Raw genomic sequence first — 22,627 nt, forward strand, 5'->3', positions numbered from 1 at the left:
TCTACCACATTGGTTCTGATTTACATGTACTTTATATGACACTAGTTTAGATTTGTTAGTCAGTGCTATGAACTGTCTATGGAATAAAGTAAATATTTTATTTTTGTTGCTCAATAAAGCCTCCTTTCCTCATTCTTCTTCCTCCCTCCCATTTTTCTACCTATTTTTTGTTAGTTTAACACATGAGGCTTGGTAACCACATTATATAAGAGCTCTCCTGGCTATCCTATTCTCCATATGAAATGTATGAAACCATTCAGATCTTTGTGTCCCCATCAGAGAATTTCCATAATGTAAGGGATATCTTTATTGGGGACACAGAATTACAAACCTGAAGTTTTCTAACTCTTACCAACTCTATCCTAAACAAACATTTCTGTCCTAATGCCAGTGGTATAGGAAGCAACAAGGACAGAAGAACACCAATGTATAAATTTATTAGATTAAGGTAAAGCCTGGAAACTTTACCATCTTTGATTGGTCTGTGTCCCCTGACTTCTTTTCTTTGCATTCACATTAACTGCAAAGCAGACACAGGCCACGCAACATACTGCTCTCTAGTGTTCAAGGGAGATATTGCAGGTGAACTCCAAGAAAATGGCGTCAAAACGGGGACAGAATTTCTGAACAGTGACCAATAGCGTGAGCGCTGTGTTACGTACGCAGCGTAGGCGCGGCGCGGTTTTCAAACGTCCCGGAAGTGGAGGGCTTATTATTGTTATGGGTTTTCCTAGGAGGTGTCAGTGCGGCTGGGTGGGGTTCTGACAGGTGACCTGTTCGCCCTGCTGAGAGGAGGCTGAGGGTGAGTTACCGGGCCGGTACCAGAGGTCATGTGGTTGTCTGAGTATAAAAGGAGTTGTATATTATAAGGTTTCTGTGTGAACACTTTCCTTGTGAGTGTATCCAATGCTGCAGAGGGTTTGTGGTGAATCTACAGCCAGCAAGTGAATGTGACTGGCAAGGAAAAGTGCACGTGGGTGGGGTAATTCACAGGGGGGGGGGGGGCAATATAACTGCCCCCTCCCCCCAAGTGCCCCCTCAATCCAGCACAACAATCCCAATCTTGTATTTCTTTACATGCCTTGTCCCTTCCTTTACCAGGACAGCAAAAAAAGAATCAGCAAACTAATAATCTGTCATCTGCTCTCTCCTCCTATCAGCATTTCACTTTTTGCCACATGAGTACAACTGATTGGCTCCCTGTGCTGCTCCTCTTTCTTGCAATCTGAGCCCTACATTAAAACGGAAAGCAAATCAGGTTCTTACATCTATTTAATGTACAGCGCTGCGTAATATGTTGGTGCTATATAAATCCTGTTTAATAATATTAATCTATGTGACACTGCTGTGATGAGGAAACTTAGCCAGCTAATCCTCATTCCTTCGCATTCAGTCCCTATGGGAAGCCATGGGAGAGGTACTGCTAGAAGTGGCCCTGGTTATGTACATTAGGAAAGTGGTGAGCACACTGCCTCCTCCCTACCTGTGTAAATATCACTGGGGCAGGAAGTGTTTTACTGGCAGGATCACCAAATAGGAATAGAAATAATAATGCAGTCACCACCTTGAAAGCAGAACTTTAAACAAACAAGAAAAACAGACTTTTACTTCTGCGCAGCCTTCGGATTCAATTCAGTTCTGTGTAAAGACAGAAGAAGGGGGCCCTCCCTTCTCTTTTTATTTTAAACTTTATAATAAAGTATTATCTACCCTTTTTTATAAAGTAAATGTACAGTGCTGTGTAATATGTTCCCTCTATATAAATGCAGTCTAATAATGAAATATGTGCTGATTGGGTCGATTTAAGGACTAGTAACTGCAATATGAATTTTTCTCTTTTGGATCCATTAAGGCAGCATTTGCCAACTGGTGGTCTGTGGCTCTGGCCATGGCGTTCCCACTGCGGGGTCAGAAGGAGGACCCCGCTGGGGGGGTGCACCGACCAGAGCCGTGGACCATGTCTCCCGTATAAATCGCAGACTCAGGGCAGTGGGCGGGTTGTGTCTCTGGACAGATTAAGACCTGTGATGGTGGAGTGGGAGGGTTCTGGCATCATGATATCACTCCGGGGGAAAAGTTTCTTCCCCTTTGAGTGACCCCCGGTTCCATGCGCATGCACGGTCCAGAGCCGGTATATTTAGTAGTCCGTGGGTCCAAAAAGTATGGCGACCACAGCGTTAAGGAACCATAAAACATATAGAAATATCAGTCTTTTTTATCATGTTAACATTTGTTTCCTCTCATTAGAAATTAATACAAATATGACCTCCAAAATCCTGACAACCAAGCTGGGTCTAAAATCCCCCGGGCCAAAAGGAGACCCCGACCTGGAAAAACTGAAGAAAGAAAATGCTGCTTTACGAAAGAAACTGGAAGAATCGTCCAAATCAAAGATGTCTGAAACGGAGAGGAACCGGCTGCTGGAGGTAATACAACATTCTGCCATCTGTGTGGTCACATAACCGGCTCATTGGATGTGTGTGAAGGTTCTCATTTATCCCGGTCATTGGATGGCTGGACTTATTTTCTGTAATGATGAAGATGTTCCATCACTTCTAGCAGTGTAGAAAATACCCCACAGCATTTCTATCCACACAGCACAAACTCCATAATCCAATTACCATGGAAGGTGATACGTCTGACTGGCCAAGTCCAGGAGGTTTGAAATTTGTTGAGCCACCCTGTTCTACTTACACAATTCCATCCTTGGTGTCAGGAAGTCTGAACAGGTGCGTTGGCTTCAACATATCTCTCTTCACTTATGCAGACTTCCTGACACCAAGGATGTTCCATCACTTCTAGCAGTGTAGAAAATACCCCACAGCATTTCTATCCACACAGCACAAACTCCATAATCCAATTACCATGGAAGGTGATACGTCTGACTGGCCAAGTCCAGGAGGTTTGAAATTTGTTGAGCCACCCTGTTCTACTTACACAATTCCATCCTTGGTGTCAGGAAGTCTGAACAGGTGCGTTGGCTTCAACATATCTCTCTTCACTTATGCAGACTTCCTGACACCAAGAATGGGATTATTTCCCTTACACTGATAGAACTGATGAAGTAGCAAAGCTGATAGATGTTTTAGCAATACATAAACAAATCCACAACATGTGGTCTAATACTACTAGCTAGTATATTGGAAGGTTCTGTAACCCTTACTTACTAAGTGGACCTAATCTCAAAATGTTTACTTTACGTAAAAGGGTAGACCCTATTTAACCTCCCTAACAGTAATCCCGAGTGTGGCTCGGAGAATTATCCATACCAAAAGCGGTAACACTGATCCACACTTGGTGTGGAATTGCCAGGGAGTTTCAAACCTTACCTAGTCTCCACGTTCCCGCAATGTCCTCCAGCGATGCCCAAAATCTGCTTCCCCTGGCGATGCTGGTTTTACAAATGCTGGGCGCCATCTACATCCCCGGCGTGTGAACGTTGGGGACGCGAGGCCAGGGTAAGCAGATGCATCTTGGGCATGCGCAAAAGGAGCTCTATCATTAATGGAAGGAAAAATTGCGGATCTCATGCATGTGCAGTGAGATCAGCAATCTTGTTTTCCCATCTAAATCGCCCGAGGAGAGAAGAAAATGTCGGCAGATACTGGGACGATGCGTGACCCAAACAAATAAACTTCTTGACGGATCAAAATATCTGCGGGATTAAAGGTAAGTGTGATTTTTGTTTTGAATTTAGTTCCGCTTTAAGGCATTGGATGTTATCTTTAGGCAAAGAACTGCAGGCAGATGCCACAAAACGCTAATGAATACAGTTATGTATTTATTACTACTTCAAATTCAGTTCAATACTTTTGGCTTGCTTTCAGCTTCTTTTAATCCGATATACATCAAACAAAAAAACTGGTAGAGGGGAGGACAGTATTTGGTACAGTTGGGTGTTTTTCATTCGTGCATTGACTGGTAACACACTTAACAGGAGGAGAAAGCGGAAGGATATCCCTGTCAGTCCGTTGCTGTTCTTTCACTGGACAATCACAGGCAGGGTGATGACCTAGTTGTGTTGTATGACTGCAGTAAAGTTCTACCATGCACTGTGTAAATCTTAAGACAAGATGGACAGAAATAAAATTTCTTTGGTCGACAACAACATCCGGACTTGTATATGGACCCCCTGTATTTACAATGTGCCTGGGTAGGTTTTAGTGAGGTGAGAGATGCAAATTACTAGTATTTAAATGATGTGGCTTTGGAGGGTAAAGCTGAACTAAAGTGAAAATAAAAAAAATGTTGCTTACCTTTACTTCTGCAGATCCCTTTGGAGCTGTCTTCTATACAGTCCCGCATCGTCCTGGTTTCCTGTTTCATCCCAGTGCGGATGTAGCACTGGGCGCTGCCGTTTTTTCCTTCTTGTATCTTCTGCCTATGTCATCTAATCTTGTACTGCACAGGCATGAGAGCAAAGTAACATATGCTGCTATATTTAAAAAAAAATTAAAATAAAAGTGCGTGTACATGATATCTGAAGTTTTCTTTTTTCAATAACTGAAGAGTCCCTTCTGCACATGCCCAAGATTGGGCATACAAGGAAAGAGCAGCCTGAAGTCTCTTGGAGTTTGTGATGTACAGATCTCAGTAGGCTCTGTGCTCCCATTCAGTATAGACAGCAATTGAGAAAACAAAAGCAAACAAAACTCTTTTTTTAATTTATATAAAAAGGTTGAATACCTTTCTATATGAAGTAAAAATTGTGGTAATAGGTCTGCTTTAAACAAGATGTGGATAGATAGACGCACAGCCAATCACAACATTTTCAGCAAACTGATTTCACTATTCTTGGAAATTTGGGAAAAATTCACTCATTAGCATTAAATTCACATATGCAGAATAGCTCATTACAGACAGCCAATAGGAGCCTCTAGGTACACAGTTTATTAAAGTTGAACGTTTACAAAAAAAACATTCACATACTAAAGTCCTCCATCTATCCACAAACTGTCCCACTCAGTCTTGGCTTCCTCCTCCTTTCCGGCATATGCCATTCGGTCCAGCCCTGCCAACTTCTTTCTTCAGGGTTCTTCTTCACTTTACCCAAACTCGCACTGTGCATGTGTGAGATCAACTTTTTTTTTTTTTTAACATAACAGGAAAGCCCTTGTTGATGCATTTGACGCATGCGAAGAAGAAGCCCACAGCCTCCTGGGATATGTAATGCAAGTATCCTGGGAGAGTTTCCTTTTCAATCTTTACCACTGCAGAGGAGGTAGAGAGGTAAAGACAGAGGGGGAGGAGACCTCTGTTTATAGACAGAGGGGGAGGAGACCTCTGTTTATAGACAGAGGGGGAGGAGACCTCTGTTTATAGACAGAGGGGGNAGAGGGGGAGGAGACCTCTGTTTATAGACAGAGGGGGAGGAGACCTCTGTTTATAGACAGAGGGGGAGGAGACCTCTGTTTATAGACAGAGGGGGTGGGAGGTTTATTGAAAGAAAGGTGCAGGAATTGTATGAAAGAAAAAAGTAATAAAATAAGTATATATGAAATCCACCATGTAAAAGATGTATTGATAGGTCTGTTTTAGGTATAGATAAAAGGAGTTGAAGGCCAAGCACTGTTTGTTTACCCTTTTAAAGCTGTGGTATTGGTGTCTTGTGATTGCTACCTGCTGCATTTCTGGAAATTTTGAGATCCATCTGAAGATTGCATTGAATTGTGTCTTCATAGAAAATACTTGACCTAGAAACACAAAAGGTGAAAACCAGTCAAGAAGGCGAAGCCATCCAGAGTCGTAATGATGCCCTGAATGCCAAGAATAAAGGGCTGGTGCAAGCCGCAGATGCTGAAGCCAGAAAAATAGCCAACCTTTCCAGTGAGCTTCGCAAACAGATCCCAGAAGTTCCACCTCGTATAGTTCAGGCTAAGACCAGGGAACCACAGAATGGCCAGGTACCGTCAGATGTTATGTGACAACAGTGCGTTGTTTCTGCATGTGTAGATTACAATGTCACCTGCACATTCCAGAGCATTGTGTGAAGGGCAGACTAAACAAACCCATCAAGAGATTATCAGATAAAGTTCTTATGTAATATGCAAGTTTACTGTATGAACAGCATTTGCAGAAACCAGTCAATTAATCTGTACGCACCTAAAAGAATCCTGTTAATGTGGACCTGTTACTGAGAGGTGATCTGAACTGCAATTGCTGAACTCATCCTACAGAATGGTATTTGCCTGGATGTAAATCTGATTCTTTGCTGTCAGTTACACCTAAAACAATAATGCAGATAACTGTGTGACAATTAGCTGAACACTGTAACTGAGTCAGTGATTTAAAAGGTAATAACTGCAAAGGATCAGAACACCAACCAGGCAAAAAGTATTTATTAGAACCAGGTCAAAAATGACAGCTGACATCCTCTGATGTGGCAGCTGACAAAATTTCAGGTCCTCTTTAAATGGCAGAAAATGTCGATCTAAGACAAGGCGGAGGTTTCCCAAAACAACCGCTCTCTAATGAGATTGTAGAGTTTCCCAGTGATTTTGAGCCTGAAAGATTTTTCACTTGGTGAACATTTACATTCAGTTACAGGTAGTCCCCGAGTTCAGGACATCCGACATACAGATGACGCCTAGATACGAACGGGGCTTCCCTGCTTGTTTGTGTGCAGGACAGAGGCTTGATAGGGGTAGGGGGGGTTTGTATAACTTGCAGTAGAAGTCTTGCTATTCTGCAAGCTCTTGTCACTTTTAATGACAAACTCTGCAGTTGTTTCTTCTTGTATATCAAAGCACAACTTGCTCCAGAAGGTAATGAATGTCTAGGCTCCATAACGTTGTTTTTATTTATTTATTTATTTTTTTTTCTTTTTGATTAACTTACAGTGAGGAATTTATACAGTAACTGACACCACGCTGCCTAATAATATGTTGAGACAAACATCTGTCCTAATTGCATTTATTAAACACATGTATTTGCTCTGACTTACATACAAATTCAATTTAGGAACAAACCTACAGTCTTTATCTCATGTGTAACCCGGGGAATACCTGTGAATCTATATTAGGAGGATCCTACACCTGAATTACATTTATAATAAAAGCTTTGTTTTATTTTATCTTTTTTATAATCCTACTCCAGATTTGCTAGTCTGCCATCAGTTTTAGATATGTGTGTGTTTTGAGTAGTAGTACATTTGCAACAGCTAGAGATGGCTTCTTGATTTTTTACTTTATACCTTCCGAAATCTTTTCAGACATTGGATCTATACATATATCACAGCAACCTAAATTTCTGCAACACTGATGTATGCCAGCTGTACCAAGCTGTGATACCATATAACACAAAACTAGAACTTTGTAGATAGATAAAAATCTATCTACAAAACGTAAAAGAGCCAAATACTGCTTGTTTAAAAATATTAAAAGCTCCCAATCATAGTACAAAAAGACATTTCATTTAAACTAGTCCTACAGGTGATCCTGCCAGTAACTTGCTTTCTTTCCTAGTGTGAAAATTCTCACTCATTGTATTGCATATTTTGAAGGGTGAGCCTAGGTTGCTCCCCTGGTTGTGAGACCTCCCCATCTTCTCCTCTCCATAAGAAGGAGGATTCTGTATTCCACAGAGCTAGCTGGGAATAATGTAATGAAGAGTGCAGCACAGTAAGTTAACACCTAAAAAGATTTCTGACAAGATCAGAAGGTCCTTTACCCTAAATATAACAAAAGACTTGATAAATTTAGTAGTAGACCAAGATGTGTTACATTAGTGAATTTAAGTCTTGAGGAGTTATTAAAAAAGGAGTGAGCAATACTGGATGAAGTTTTGCAGGGACTGCAAAGGATAAGACACGGATTCATTGTGTATCCTAAGCTACTGGTGGGGGATTGCCGGATGCTGGGGAGGATAGTAATAGGAGATTTTATGTCAGTGGAAGAACTGAGCGATTCCCTAACACTTTACCTACTTCTAGACTTGTCCATAAGAGATCTCCTGAAATTTTCTAAGGGGTTCTCCTTCCCTTTTTTTTTTATTTTCTATTTTTTATTAGCAACCAATAAAAACAGACAGTTGCATAACTCAAACCAGTATATACAAACAACAACATCAAACAAAAACATGAAAGGGCATACAGTGTTATAGAAATAAACATATCTAATAATTTAGAGAAAACAGATAGCATGCCACGTAAAAACAAATGGAAGAGGGAAAAAAAAATTTATACGCACACAATAACATTCCCGGTATAGCAGTAAGCAATCTTCTATTGGGTTTCACTGGTTGCTGCTTTTATATTAAGAAATAAAGAAAAAGAGAGAAAAGAAAGAAATAGAGGAGGGAAAAAAAAGGGGGAAGGGAGAAGGGGCTGGCAAGGGACCTAAAAAAAAAAAAAAAAAAAGGGGGTCGGAGGGGGGTGGGGCTTGATAAACAGTGGAGGCGCCTTAATCTCAAGGTAAAGGGCGGAGCAGTCGCAAATAATCTGCAGTGGTCTTGAATTTGTCCCAATAATACCAGGTACGTTCAGGTCTACGTGTAGAAGGGTTCCCTGCACTCACAAGCTCCTCCATATATTGAATATCATTTACCCTGGTCACTCCTTCCTTGACTTCCAGTTAGAAAGCACTGAATTTTTTTTTCCAAATATTCATGTACCTATTTACAAAACAAGTTGATATGATAACAAGTTGAGGAGTTCCAGGGCGTGAGATTTTTATATGTTGAGTTAGCAAGGACCTATTCAGTGTGGTGTTAACCAAAAGATGTTGTTCTGTTTTCCTCCAAAACTCTGTATGGTTCTTATTCTTCTTATTCTTATTATGGCTACGTTGATACTTGTCAATAAATGCAGGGTTCAGGTATTTTCTGACACAATCCTAGTAGAACCCCATAGAAGTCTATAGAGTTCTACTGAATATCTGCCTCATATACCCCAGGTCTTCGCACCCTTACATTACATCTCACAGTCACTCTGCATCCCTATCACTGAACACCCCCACCCCAGTCTGAACTTTTCTGCTTTCCAGGATCCCTGACGCTACCTCAGCACCCCAGACACTACACTTTGTTACTGCTTTTTCTACCACTGCTTTCCTCCTCCCCTTGTCGCCTTTGCAGGAACATGCAGAGAGGAGAGACTGAGCCTTATGTTGCTGGGCTCCCTGTCCACTTCCTCCTCTCTCTGGTCATATCGCCTCCTCCCCAGTGTAGCCTGAAGCCATTATGGCTTCTGGGTGCTCTGCATACATTGTGTGGGTTCCTGAGGGTTGGAGGAGGTTCAAACTTCTGGTTTGCAAAGAGGGGTGCTTATCGATTCCGGTATCAATGAACCATTTTCTGCTTTTCAAGTCCAACATCTAAATAAATCCTTAATCTCTTTCCTGTCATTTTCTTTTCCTATTCAAGAAGTAAAGGGGTGTTATATAATTTTCACACTGATGCACACATTCTTGCAGTCTCCTTTGTGGCCACAAGATGGCGATATTTAGCCATGGTAGTATTAATGATAAGAAGCCTTCAAATAGACCAGAATTTACCAATATGTGTCCTGCTGTACAGTGTACTCTTGTTATGCTCCAGGTAAGCCATTGCTGTTTTTTCATGCTCGTCCCTAGTTTAAAAATTGGCAGGTCAGCTTTTACTCAGAGAAGTATGTAGGTTGCCACTGACTTCCTCTGAAAATTCTAGTTGCTGATCATTTTGATTCATAAACCTAGAATGTCTGTGCTAGACATGAGTATTGCTATGCTTGTTTATGGTCAGCAGCGCACTACATTGGTTTTATTTTAAATATCTATTGGTCTTTACCCACCTGCTGTAATATACTGTGATAAAATGTCATGAATCCTAAATAGTTTTGTCTTTGCAGACCATCTGCCTTTATGGCTAGATCACATGAACTTTTGTTTTTATTTGTTCCAGTTAGGGTTACTTAGAAATTAATGCATTGAACACAACATTACTGGTCAGCACTTTAGGTTTTCATCTAGGTTCATTTGTAAATTTTTCTTGTTTTTAACACAAGAGAGTTGTTTCAAAGCTTCACATTTTAGCCTTCTGTCTGCCACTCTCATGCAAAACAGCTAGTGCATAAATGCATCAGTACAAAGACAATTCTCATGGCCCAAATCCTTCCTTGGAGGTGTGATAGGCTGGTCATAAGCTATGAAAAAGTTACTGTCCCTAGAAATCAGGCCCACTAATTTTTCAGGCATTTTGCTTAAATTTGCTTAAATAGCCTACAGGGAGTTTAAGTAAAGGTTAGCTGAATGGACCTCATGGCTTTCACACATTTGCAGAATTTGCTTCATAGCATTAAAAGCTGGCTGAATGTTTTTGCTTGTACTTTTAATAATAATATTAATAATAATAATAATAATAATAATAATAATACTTACAAGAAATGACTACACAGTGAATAGCGAGACTAGTGTACTTTCATGGGCCAAATTTCATCTACATTTCACATGCTTGCTGTTGCATATTTTTATGAATTTGTACTGCATATATTCTGCCTCCCTCTATTGTAAATCTGAATATAAAGTATTACATTAGCTGTGCCTGGCTATTCAGATAAGCAGGGATGTAGGTACACAAAAACCCTTGCAGTTTTATATATATAATCTCTTTAAGGAGCTTCTGTACCTATTCTGACCCTACCACCGCTAAACCTAACCTCACCCTTATAGATTTCAGACTTCATATATTTCTACTTAGTGACATCAGAAGGGCTGGTGTCATATGTTTCAGTGCTCAACCCAGAAATTTTTTTGAGTCGTGTGGGAAAAAATTGTAGACGGATGTACAGCCCCTGTATTGTGACCCATCTCTTCAGTGACCACTCAAACACCGCTGGGTGATTACTGCAAAGTGCTGGGTGGTGCACCCGGCTAAAAGGAGCTGGGGAGAACACTGTGTTTGTTTCCATCTACCTGCAAAGCAATTGCACATGGGCAGTACAGCCCCATAGGTGGGTATTCCCACCACCAGGAGATAAATCCCATAAACATCCCTGCAGCTGAATGCATATTGGATATGTTTTTAAAAAAAATGTACAGAATGTATTATTCAGATTTCTGATAAAGTTTGTGAAATCATAGCTTTAAACCTGCAAAAACAAAAACTGATAACATTTTGATCATAATCTATTTGTTGTCGCACTTTTAAAATGTACAAACAAGTGTAAATAAAGCATCTGCCTATTTTTGCTAGTGACATAAACGCTATATATGCAGTGTGTGGCCTACCATAAAACATTTAGTGTCTGCCCCTAAGACTGTCTGTCTAGGATGGAGACAAAGAAAAGTTGATCTGTTGTTCAAATATTTCTAAAATTATACTGAGTGGGAATAGTTTTAATGTTTCATGCTTTCATTCCACTTTTGGATTTCTTTTGTACAAAACTTGGACTTTACTTGAGATAGAAGGAATTGGGTGTAATTATTTGTTGCTCCTGAATAGTATTCCTTTCTTTTACAAGAAATGCCGTACGACTGTCTTGTGTGCTTATGTTAAACCTTTCTTCCTAGGTTGAGGGAAAAGAAATTCCATAAATAAGTACAAGGTGAAGCCCACTATTGTTCAGTATGACTTGCTATTGAATCTGTCACTGCAGGCTGCTCTGGAAGCTCCCAAACCAGAGTATTTTCATCATGCAGATGTCTGGCCCCAGCAATAATTCTGCTCAGATATGCCTGATATCTAATAGTTGTTGAGACCAGACATTGCTTTGTGGGATGACGGTCCTATTTGCATACTTTATACTTTTCAGGGATTCCTGGGATTTCCTTTGGTGATGGGTTATTTGATCACATCAAACAAACTAGTATTGCCCAGTTTTCAGTATGAAATTTTTGTGTAGTGTACGTGAAAAAAAAAGAAAGTTGTGATACATGTGTTGGTACTAGCAAAGTGTTGCCAAGATCCGCTTATCCAAAATAGTGTGCTTGGTTATGAGTTTCAACAATAATGTAACTTATGTGATGTTTTACTAAAAAAACTTTATTTTTTATTGTATAATTTTTTTTGTCACCCTTTTTAAGAAAAGGATCCCCTGTTCTTCTATTTCGTATGTTTCTGTGAGGGTGCCAGATTTGAAGCATTTAACAATTTTGCCAGATGCTATTCACAGCCTGCAGAAGTCATTTTTTTTCTTTAGTGCACTGCTACTTCTGGCTTTAATTGGAGTACTTGGGGATTGCAATGTCTGGTGGTTGGCAGGCATGCAGTTTACATGAAAATGGCCATCTAAGGAGAAAGGGTTCTTACTTTACTGAACTGGTTTATGTTAACATTTCTCTGTGTTTTTCAGGCTCTAGAGAAGAACCAACAGTGGTTGGTGTATGACCAGCAACGAGAGACATATGTCCAGGGTCTGATGGCTCGAATTTTTGATCTGGAGCAGCAGGTGGCCAACACAAAGCAAAGCGAACAGCAAACTAAGGAAATCAGCTGTGATGGTGTGGTGCATGTTTTCTTTATGTATTACTAACAAGAAGACAAGATATTAAAACGTGAATGTCAAATTTTATGATTTTTGCACCATGAACAGTTCAACAATTATCATAGAATGAAATGCCAAATGTTCTGTTCATCACTAGGGCATCACTTAATGTTTTTTTTTTAAATTTTATTTTAATTAGGGTAATAGTATAGATGTAATAGTACACATTGGGGCTGATGAATTAAAGCTCTCCAAGGCTGGAGAGAATACACTTTCATCAGTGAAGCTGGGTGATCCAGCAAACCTGGAATTAATTTCCTAAGTCATTTGCTTGTTTTCCATCCTGGACCAGATCCATTTCAGGTTTGGTGGATCACCCAGCTTAACTGAGCTTTATTAAATCTGTCTCATTGACTATTTTATTGCCATTACAGGTAGTCCCCGTGTTAAGGACATGTGACATACGGACGCCTCTCAGATACCAATGGGGCTTCCCTGCTCCCTCATGTGCAGTACTGGGGCTTCAAGGGGGGAGGGGCAGTTTGCATGCATGACTTGCAGAAGAAATAACTAAACACAATCTCAGCTAAACACAACTGAGATTGTGGGTGATCTGTAACATCTTGTAACTCTTTAATCACCAAGGAAAACTCTGCAGTTGTTTCTTTTTTGCATATCAAAGCACAGCTTTCTCCAAACATTATTGAATGTCTAGGCTCCATAAAGTGTTTTATTTTATTTATTTGTTTTTTTATGCTTTGTGATTAGTTTAGAGTCAGGATTTTTTATAATAACTGATACCATGCTGCCTAATAATATGTTTAGACAAACATCTGTCCTAATTGCATTAATTAAAATAATGTATCTGTTCTGACTTACATACAAATTCAATTTCAGAACAAACCTACAGTCCCCATCTCGTATGTAACTTGGAGACTACCTGAATGTTGTTCTTATTTACTATATTGTCATATTACATTTTTGTAAGTTGTTTCACTGCCAGGGATGTGTCTGGTCTGCATATGTATAATGTGCATATATATATATAATCTAAAACAGGGTTTTGAGTTTCTTTTTAGCCACCAAACAATTTGTAATACCTTTTTGTAATATCTTTGTTGAAGCTAAGGATGATAAACAGAAATATTATGACCGGCTTCTCATGGCTGCTAAAAAAGATCTTGAAGGAGAACGCCAGATTACAGCACAGTTAAATTCAGAACTCTCTGAAATGAGAAAGAAACTTGAGGAGAAGAACAAAGAGGTTACAGATTTGTCAACTGCCCTGAAATCTGTGAGTGAGACTGAGCGGCAGCAGCGGGATGATGACCGCAGGCATCTAAAGGACAAAATGCAGAGACTAAGGAGAGAATTGGACGTGTATCGGGAAATGTATGATGATGAGAAGCGGAAAAACTCTGAACTGTCTACTCAGGTATACAGACTTTATTTTTACATTTTACATCTGGAAAATATAGGGGTGTTGGATGTTATTAATTTGAGTCTTTGTTAATAATTCTATATTTGCTCAGGTAATACATTTCTACAGGAAAAAAACTACAAATAAAGTGGCAATATATGTGAATAGTTGATGCTTTATGCTGGCAATTATCTGAAACAACAGGGTTCCCATCCTGCCAAACATTTGATGATCGATAAGAAAATTTTAATTTTATGCATATCACATACAAGTCACCCTAATTTAAAACAGGGCTGATTTAAACACTAAAGGACAAAATCAAAAACAATTCTGCCATGTTGTATTTAATTATTTGCAAGAATTTTTTAACAATAAAACTGCTTAAATGAACTTGCAAAAATGTGAACTTAAACATTCAGCCAACCTTTCTTAACCTCTTTACCATGGGGTAAACCTTCAATTAACTTTCACGTCTTCAGGGGAACCCATGTTATAATTACTATATGCACAGCTCACAGTATATTAGCATAGTGGTAAGTGGGAAGAATATCCCCCTTACAGATAGTCAAAAGACCATAGTAGGTCATTTAAACTGATCAGACAGGCACAAACTCTTTTTTACTCAAGGAACCCTTAGCAACCCCTGGAGGAACCCTAGGATTTCACGGAACCCAGGCTGAGAAACTGGTGGTGAGGTTGTGGTGCAGTTACCGCTGCCTTGTGCAATATGTTACACTATACATGTAGCATTTGCCTGCAGCAGCCAGATACTGAATGAACCTAATAAATCTGCAGATTCAGCACTGCAGTGCAAGCACTGAGCAGATTGGGGCTGTGCAGGATTGCTTGCTCCTATGCAGCAAACCTACACCCTGGTACACCGTGGCTCTGCCATGGGCACTGGATACTTTAGTTTCCATGACTCCTCTGTGACATCCAGTATCACACCAAAAACCATTAGTAGGTTCTATTTAGACACTGAAAAGATGAGGATGGGGTCATGCTTTCAATATCTTGAGCTTGTTTCTTGATCAGTCTTTTTTGTTGGCTGTCAATGAGGATAATTTCTGACTTGGGCTGCATCTGTAATACAACCTAAAATTATTACCTCAAAAACCTTTCTTTAATCGAACGTTAAAATTTGTATTTGAATTAGAAACGCAAAAAAGTATATTAGCAACTGCAAACAAAACTGTTTTAATAAATGTTCCCCCAGTGCAAATGAGGTATCATCATATAGCTGGCGACTGTGACACCGAATCACAGGGTAGAAGTTAGTCAAAAAAGTGTATATATATATATATATATATATATATATACCGTATTTATATTTTTTCAGCTTTGGTTCACTGTGAGAATATTTTCACCTTTTTTTATGATTTTTTGGTTCCTTTGACTAAAGTGAGATTTAATCAAAAATGTATTACTGTTTCCTAGATTGAGAAGATGCACAGCTCCTTGCTGAGGCAGCAAGAAGACCAGCAGAAGATAGTCGTCTTGGAGCAGCAGGTAGAGGATCCAGTCGTCTGCAAGTTTTCACAAAATAAAGTTTACCTATTATTTTATGTAAATTTGACTAACATAAGGGATGGTGTACTATAGCACTGCATTAGATTTAATTTCTTAGCTGGATTTAAAATGTATGATAAGGTCACACACATTAAAATTCCTATTTATTATTTACCATTACACAAATATTCCTTAGTCTTTGTAGCTGAACTTGTGACATAATTTGTGTTTTACTCCCTCTACAGCCTTTATTGTTTCGGGTATACATTTATATGTATGTATACATTTTGTAGTGTGTGTTTTATGTAAAACAATATTACAGAGAATAGTTTATCAGATTACTTTGTGGTTTCTTGTCTGAATAGATCCAGAGGTGCACCTCCGACCTGGAAAATGAGAAGATTGACAGAAGTAATGTTCAGTACCAGCTGAATAAAGTTCTGAAGGAACTAAGAAAGACGCGGGAACAGATAACAAAGCTTGAGCCGGGGGTAAGTCTAGATTCTCACACAGCACTTTCCTGTTTTGTTTCAATCCTTTTTTATTGAATATTAATAACATAACAGAACAGGTACAGAAAATGGCACATGCATAAACACGGGGGCTCTCAGCCCTTCCTTGCAATAACACATTGTACAAAAAGTGACATTTTACATTGACATATTACTACTTAAAATAAAATGGGGTCAACCACAGGGAAAAGCATATAGGGGTTGGGAGGTAACCCAAGAAGGAAACACCCCAAATCAAACAATTTTTATTGCCTGAGTGAGAAACCATAGCAACTATTAGGAAACTAATAACTCGAATAACCCGAGATCGAAGAAGAGATACGATGGATGTCCGTAAGACATAAATACCACCTGGAGAGGATTTTATAATTGGTCTCTTGGGCCTTACAGGGAAGAGCCATCTTATGGGTCAGAACAAAAGCCTTTTCCCACTCTAGTGGGGAAATAACTACCCCCAATTCTTTATCCCAATATCTTGTGTAGGTGGGAGCCTTATTAGCATATATTCTGATCAGTATCTCGTAAACCTGGGAAATAACATGGATCGGCCTATTTTCAGACCGTAGTAATTTTTCGAATTCCGTAAAGCTCCTTTGTGTGGGATAGGAAGCTAGAAATTGTGCTATAAAAGAAGATAATTGGATATATATTAGCCATGCGTTCGGCATCTGCTGCACCCTGGCGTCCAAAGAGGAGAGGGGTGGAGCCCTCCCATTCTGCAGTACACTGCATAACTGCCTATGATCCTCAGTCGTCCAGGATAGAAATTTTTTTGCGTGCATTGCAGGTGCAAACGAGGGATTATCAAACAAGGGGGTCATGGGCCCTACTTTAGAGGACACATGGCCCCCCCTAACAAGGCACTTTCCTGTTTTATTATGTTGATGTACAAAATATTTTGTTATCACAAAATTGTTTTGTTATTTTTGTTATCACACTGATCACACTGCTTCAACGGAGATGTTTTTGCTACTTTTACAGAAAGACAAATAAAACACTTATATACATCTTATACGTTGCTTTTGAACTTAAACATATGTATCTAAAGGCTTGAGCAGGCTTACACCAATTATGTTGCAGATATTTATGTGTAAAATAAAGTTTTGCCTGCAAAGAAGACCTTTATACGCAGAAGAACTCTTCTGTTTACTATTCAGCTGATTTTGCTGTAGTAAAAGAAAAATCACTGGCTGAAGATTATGCAGAATCTTGCACTTTAGGTTCACTTTTGTTTGCTATGGTTCCTCTCATTGGACACTTTATTACTACAAAACAGTGATGTGGGCCTTGTGGATTTGATCACACAAGTGCAACAGGGTGTCCGAAATGGGACACATGTTTAATTTTTTTTTTTTGCCAGACGTTTCTCTTCAATACAGCAGAGGTCTGTAATGTGGGCTGCTGAAAGAGTAATTATGAAATGTTTTCTTTGCGTAGAACCATTATGAAGGGTATTGATGTTCTCAAATGTGACCAAAGGTTTTGTGTCCAGGGTACAATCAACGGGACAAATTAGAAAATCTGTCCTAGAGCAGAACCAACCATGCAGGGATTTGAATATCCATGTATGTCATAAGATCTCCATCTAATGTTTATGTGCAGCCAGAGAAAGCATGACTGTGTGGCATATCGGTGGCCTTTCCTGTTAGTAAGCAATCAAGTTGCTTCTTTATCATTTAAGATGGAGTTTTATTCTATGACTACAACATGCAGCAAACGAGAGATGTTTGTGTTGCTTGAAGTTTCATGGTTTTACTTACTTTGGGCACTACAGGACCGTGTATTATAGTATTCTGGGATGTGATGCTTGACCCTACTGCCACACAGAGAATACAAAAGGATAAAAGTAACCTTCTGATAGCATTTTAAATCCACATTTTTTTTTTTTGTCTTTTACAGAAACGTGATATTTATTTTGTTGATTCATCTGGCAATTTTGTATCTGAGTTTGACGACAAACTATCCATGCGAGAGAAATATCCTTCTCCAAAACCCAAAAATCTTCTTGATGAAAGTTTCCTAGAGTGTCCACGATGTCAAGCCATGTACCCCACCAGCCAGCACCGTGACCTCCTGGCCCACATTGACGTCTGTACTAGTTGAGCAACAGATCCAATGAATGCTATACCTGGAGATTTGTTGTATTACACTCCATTTTTCTTTTTTTTTACAAACAATGCAACGGTAATATTTTGTGTGTTTTATTGTATTTCCTAAGGTCATTGGAGGCTGTTTCTGCCATGCATTGCAATCCATAAAATAGAACTTTTGTAGGTTGTAGGTACAAAAACACTCTTATGTGTGATATTACTTGTTTAGTCTTAACAAATGTCTAAAGACTTTTTGCACACTTTTAAAGCTGGTAAGGTTGGATAAAACAGCTATAAAGTTTTAACCAGCTGAATGAATTGGGGTAAAACTGGTAAACGTCTGTCAGCTTTCTCCTAATTGAAACTGTTATAGCTTCCAACATGTCCAAATGAAGTGCCACCTTAAGGCTCATACAGATAATAGTTTTCTATCTCAACAGACAATAGAGCATCAGTACAAATGTCCACAATGGTGTTTAGCAATGTGTGGTGCCAGATTACTAATAAAGACTATTGAAGTCTCCCACTGCTCCCTACCATACTTATAAAAAAAATGGCTGCTTGGCCTAAGCAGACCAGCCTGTCTGTTTGCATTTGTTTTTTCCTACTGTCACCTGTAATTGTTTTTGAATGGCAGTTAATGAGCTTCTGTTCATGGCTTTAGAATGTTGGGTCAAGCCTTTAGTACCGCTAGAAGTTATGAGAGTCATTGGCTGACAATTGTATCACATGTCAATAGTTTCTTGGAATATATTATTTTTAAATCCGTCTGAACTGACGGCTTCAAAAAAAAAAAATTAGCAGTAAAGCACAACCAGTAATCATCATTACTTGGCAGTAAGGTTAGCCTGGATGTATCATAAATAATTATATCTGACACCATGTACATCTATAGGAAATAGTTTATTACTTATCAACTCATCTAAAATATATTTACATGAGCCTATTTATTGAGGAGTAAAAAACTGTTCTTTTTAGGGTTTACAAATGCAAATCACTCTTTTCACCTATGTTTCAAACTAATATTCCACAAAATCCTTTGTATATAATACACATACAGCTTAAAATACAAAGCTATTTATGCACATTTTATCGGGGAATCTATAGAAATCTGGCAACTTTTCTTGATCTTGTGATGAGTTATAAATTCTATAACTTGTATTATTTTTATATTCGTAAACTGACAGGGCCTGAAGCTGCAATTTGTAATTGCTGGAATGAGTTATCCGGGTTATTAAACTGCTAGAATTATTTGTAATTAGGTGTAAAAATAAATTGTGTTCTTTTGGTGCACTGAAGTTGTAAAAATGAACCTTATTAAGGTATTATCCCAGTGTAGTAATGTCATTCTCACTGAATTATCTGCTCCTCTGTACAGCCGTAGCTGGTGCTTTGCTTGCATGTTGAGGAGCTCTTATATTACTTTATTAAAATGTCAAATGCAGTAGCATACAGCAGCCAAAAAAAATCCACTATGCTTAGGTCAGACAAGTACATAGATAGATTCTGATTGGTTGGTCTGAGTAACTTCATGTTAGATTAGGAATTCCTGTTAAAGAATAAGGTCAATTGTCTTACTTTTTATGCTGGTGTTTACATTTGTATAGGAACAGCACAAAAAACACTCCTACCCATCCTATAGTCTGTTCCTATTTCATCTACCTTTCTGCCCTTGCAGAATTGTACTTGAATGTAGTTGCAGCGCATCCATTTATTTGAAATGCTCAATCTCTAACTACATATAGATTCATACTTCTGTATTTTAGCAGGGATAGACCTCTATGGGGTGGCCTATTTTGCCTTGCATGTAAAATTGTAATACTCTCTGGAATTAATGAACAATGAGCAAAGCATTGGATGGTATAAAAATGAACATAACCTGGCCCATAAAATGCACCTAAAGTACTAGTGCTGAGGTACAGACACTTGATGTTGACTGTGGGTAACTGCATTCATCTTGAAATCAATGACTGTGGATCCACAGTCTCTACAAAGGGCCTGGACTCCTGCCAAAGTTGGAATCCAGTCCCACACCATCATTCCATCCTCATGCTAAGCCAAGACCTGTATTTTAAATATCTAATAGTTGAGCACCCATTGCCCAGTAAATCCCATGATGGGTTTTGGTCCCAAAAAAGAATAGGGCATTAACCTAGTGTTTTATGTATACCCCTAGCCTGGACCTAGAATCCAGAGGGCTCTACCATTTTTAAGACTTTCACCTTCATAGGTACTTGCGGACCATTTTAGACCCGGTCAGGTTCACTTTAGCACACAAGATTTATATTCACTCCAATAAAAATGCATGGTTCCTTTTTTAATGTTTTTCTGTCAAAACACTGAATATAAAATCGAGATTTGTTTTTAGGAGAGAGATGGCTCAACTTTCAAATACTTTCTAGACAACCTTATGTGATTCTATATTTTTTTTTTTGTAAAGAACTGCTGAACATGTTTACCTCTGGATTGTGCAACCTCTGTTCTACTTTTCTAGGAACAAAGTCCCAGCTTGTCTTCATCAGCAGCTGGAGGGCCACAGGGTGTCCATGCTTGTCTTAACTATCAAATTGCACTTTTCTTTGCTTATTAACTCTTTGTGCCATGGCTTTTAGAGTTTGTGTTTTTACTATTTTTTATTTTGATTATCAGAGCCAGTAATATATTTGAAATGTCCAGTCAGTTTTCTTTAAAAGATTGATTTGTTTTTCTATATGATATATGAAGGAAACTGAATAAACTTGTATAAACCATGTTGTGCATTTCTCTTGCTATTTAGACATTGGGGCTGATTTACCTAAGTTATAGGTCGTGGATGTGTTTGTGATGTGTGTACACGTAGCCTAGTTTGATCAAGCACAGAATTAAAGGTGAGTGATATAGCACACTTTTTCTAGTTTCAAAACATATGCCATCATAATCCGTTTAATGTATGCAAACCCACAGCAGTGACAACCCTCCAAAAACCTGGGAAACCAACCATTATGGTTGAGGAACTAAAGCACATGTGTGTTGAGGGATGGGGAGACTCTGGCACTGGGTCAAAAAATACCAAATATATTTAGCACCATTTTGCCAAGGCCTAAAGAAAAAATGAAGTTTGTCCACAATGGTCATTGTTATTTGTCTTTGTTTTACATTGTCTGACATTTTGGTTCCAGTACAGTAACTGTCTTCTTCAAGGTTTTTAATATAAAATGTCTTGTACTAAAGGAGTGGAGATTCCTCTTGCCAAGTAAATGTTAGTGAATGACCTGTAGCTGTGTTTACTTTTAACACTCAGCCATGTGCAAAGAAAAACAAGCTTTATTGAAAAGCAATCATAAGTGTATTTTATTTCCTGATCATTCCAAGTCTTAGCATCAAATTGGTCGCTTTGCTTAAATATTAAGCCATAACTAGGTACAGAATAGTACAGAACAGTTTAGGCTCATCTATAATTTCTGCCTTGTATGTAGATGCCAAGGCCATCTTTGGTTTGTATTATCTAATACTACAGATTTTGTCTGTAAACCATTCATGCACAGAAATACCCATACCAAAAAAAAGTTTGCAGTCTGAAACTGGCAGCACAATGAGTCTTTTACTTACCTATTTTTCATCTTCCAGGAGAGCACTTGCAATGCAAATGAATCCAGTGAATGAAAGAGGGTAGGCCTGGAACAGACAGGGTGTGGAAAGGTCTAGATGCTGCTGCAAGTCCTCCAATAACTACATCAAGCATGTGAATTGTTGCAGCTTTTATTGTGCATTTTGAAATGCTCAATTGGCATAATCTAAATCAAGAAAACCCTGCCTTTCCCACCATAAATAAAAAAATAAATTAGAATCAATTTTTCCAGATTAGGTGCCAGTAATAGAAACTTCCTTTGGGAATATGTTGATGGAACCTTATTTAAACCTCCAATAGCTAGGGACTGGTGTTCTTTTTGCTATTAAAATTGTGATGTCACCATACCAAGATCTGAAAATCTCTCCAAGGTCCTTAAAGAGAAGGTTGTGGATGATTTTAGGGGTTTTAAAGGTCACCGAATTGTTCTATGTCATTCCAATCTGAGGATATTAATGCACAAGTGGCACAGATTGTAAATGACTGCTAGGACCCCCAACCTATGTTGCAGGTAATTCCTACAACAGTTGGTGCCTGCATCTGCAATCAGAAATTTCCACAATTTAAACCACAGGGCAAGAGTGCCAGGAACTGCCCAAAGAGAACTTTATAGGAGGACTACAATTTGCCATTAAACAAATAGACCAGGATTTGTGGAAACAGTGTGATGTGGATGAATGAATCAGACAGTTGTTTGTCCACAGTAACCTTACAGATAAATCTTCCCCAAAAAACTTTCTCAGCGACATCCATAATAAAAACATAAACTAGCACTAAATAGAGTAAAGTGCTGTATAGGCGTCAGGTCACTCATGAAAACAACATTTTAAAGCAAGATACAAACAAACAAGCACTGTACACGCAGCACCATTCTGTTCTATAGAGAGGGAAGGGGGGACGAGAGAGTGGTACCCGGCTGTGCTCTAATCCATAGGAACCACAGTGGTTATCCCCGAATGAATGGCCAGGTTGATGAATGACATTAAGCAACTGTATACACATGTCCAACGTTTGTCCAAGATGAGCACAACTGTTTGTCTCAGGTGACAATCATCTGATGTGTATGTACCCTAAGATGGTGTAAAATAAACT

At 38.9% G+C, this 22,627-nt stretch overlaps 1 protein-coding gene across 1 annotated transcript; it reads left to right on the top strand.

The window, feature by feature from the left end:
• Positions 1 to 693: 693 nt before the first annotated feature.
• Positions 694 to 20,678, top strand: CEP55 (centrosomal protein 55). Its single transcript, XM_072424871.1, has 8 exons — positions 694 to 802; positions 2,248 to 2,426; positions 5,682 to 5,903; positions 12,266 to 12,413; positions 13,522 to 13,832; positions 15,255 to 15,326; positions 15,692 to 15,817; positions 17,738 to 20,678. The coding sequence occupies exons 2-8, from the start codon at positions 2,262 to 2,264 to the stop codon at positions 17,939 to 17,941; spliced, it is 1,248 nt and encodes a 415-aa protein (XP_072280972.1). The 5' UTR covers positions 694 to 802; positions 2,248 to 2,261; the 3' UTR covers positions 17,942 to 20,678.
• Positions 20,679 to 22,627: the final 1,949 nt, after the last annotated feature.

Source organism: Pyxicephalus adspersus, chromosome 10, assembly GCF_032062135.1.
Source record: "Pyxicephalus adspersus chromosome 10, UCB_Pads_2.0, whole genome shotgun sequence".
In the NCBI taxonomy this organism is placed as follows: domain Eukaryota; kingdom Metazoa; phylum Chordata; class Amphibia; order Anura; family Pyxicephalidae; genus Pyxicephalus; species Pyxicephalus adspersus.

Bases quoted from the DNA above. Each gene is read 5' to 3' on its own strand.
- CEP55 (XM_072424871.1), top strand. From the start codon at position 2,262: ATGACCTCCAAAATCCTGACAACCAAGCTGGGTCTAAAATCCCCCGGG. The intron at 12,414-13,521 runs GTGTGGTGCATG...TCTTTGTTGAAG, and splicing joins TAAGGAAATCAGCTGTGATG to CTAAGGATGATAAACAGAAA. The intron at 13,833-15,254 runs GTATACAGACTT...ACTGTTTCCTAG, and splicing joins ACTCTGAACTGTCTACTCAG to ATTGAGAAGATGCACAGCTC.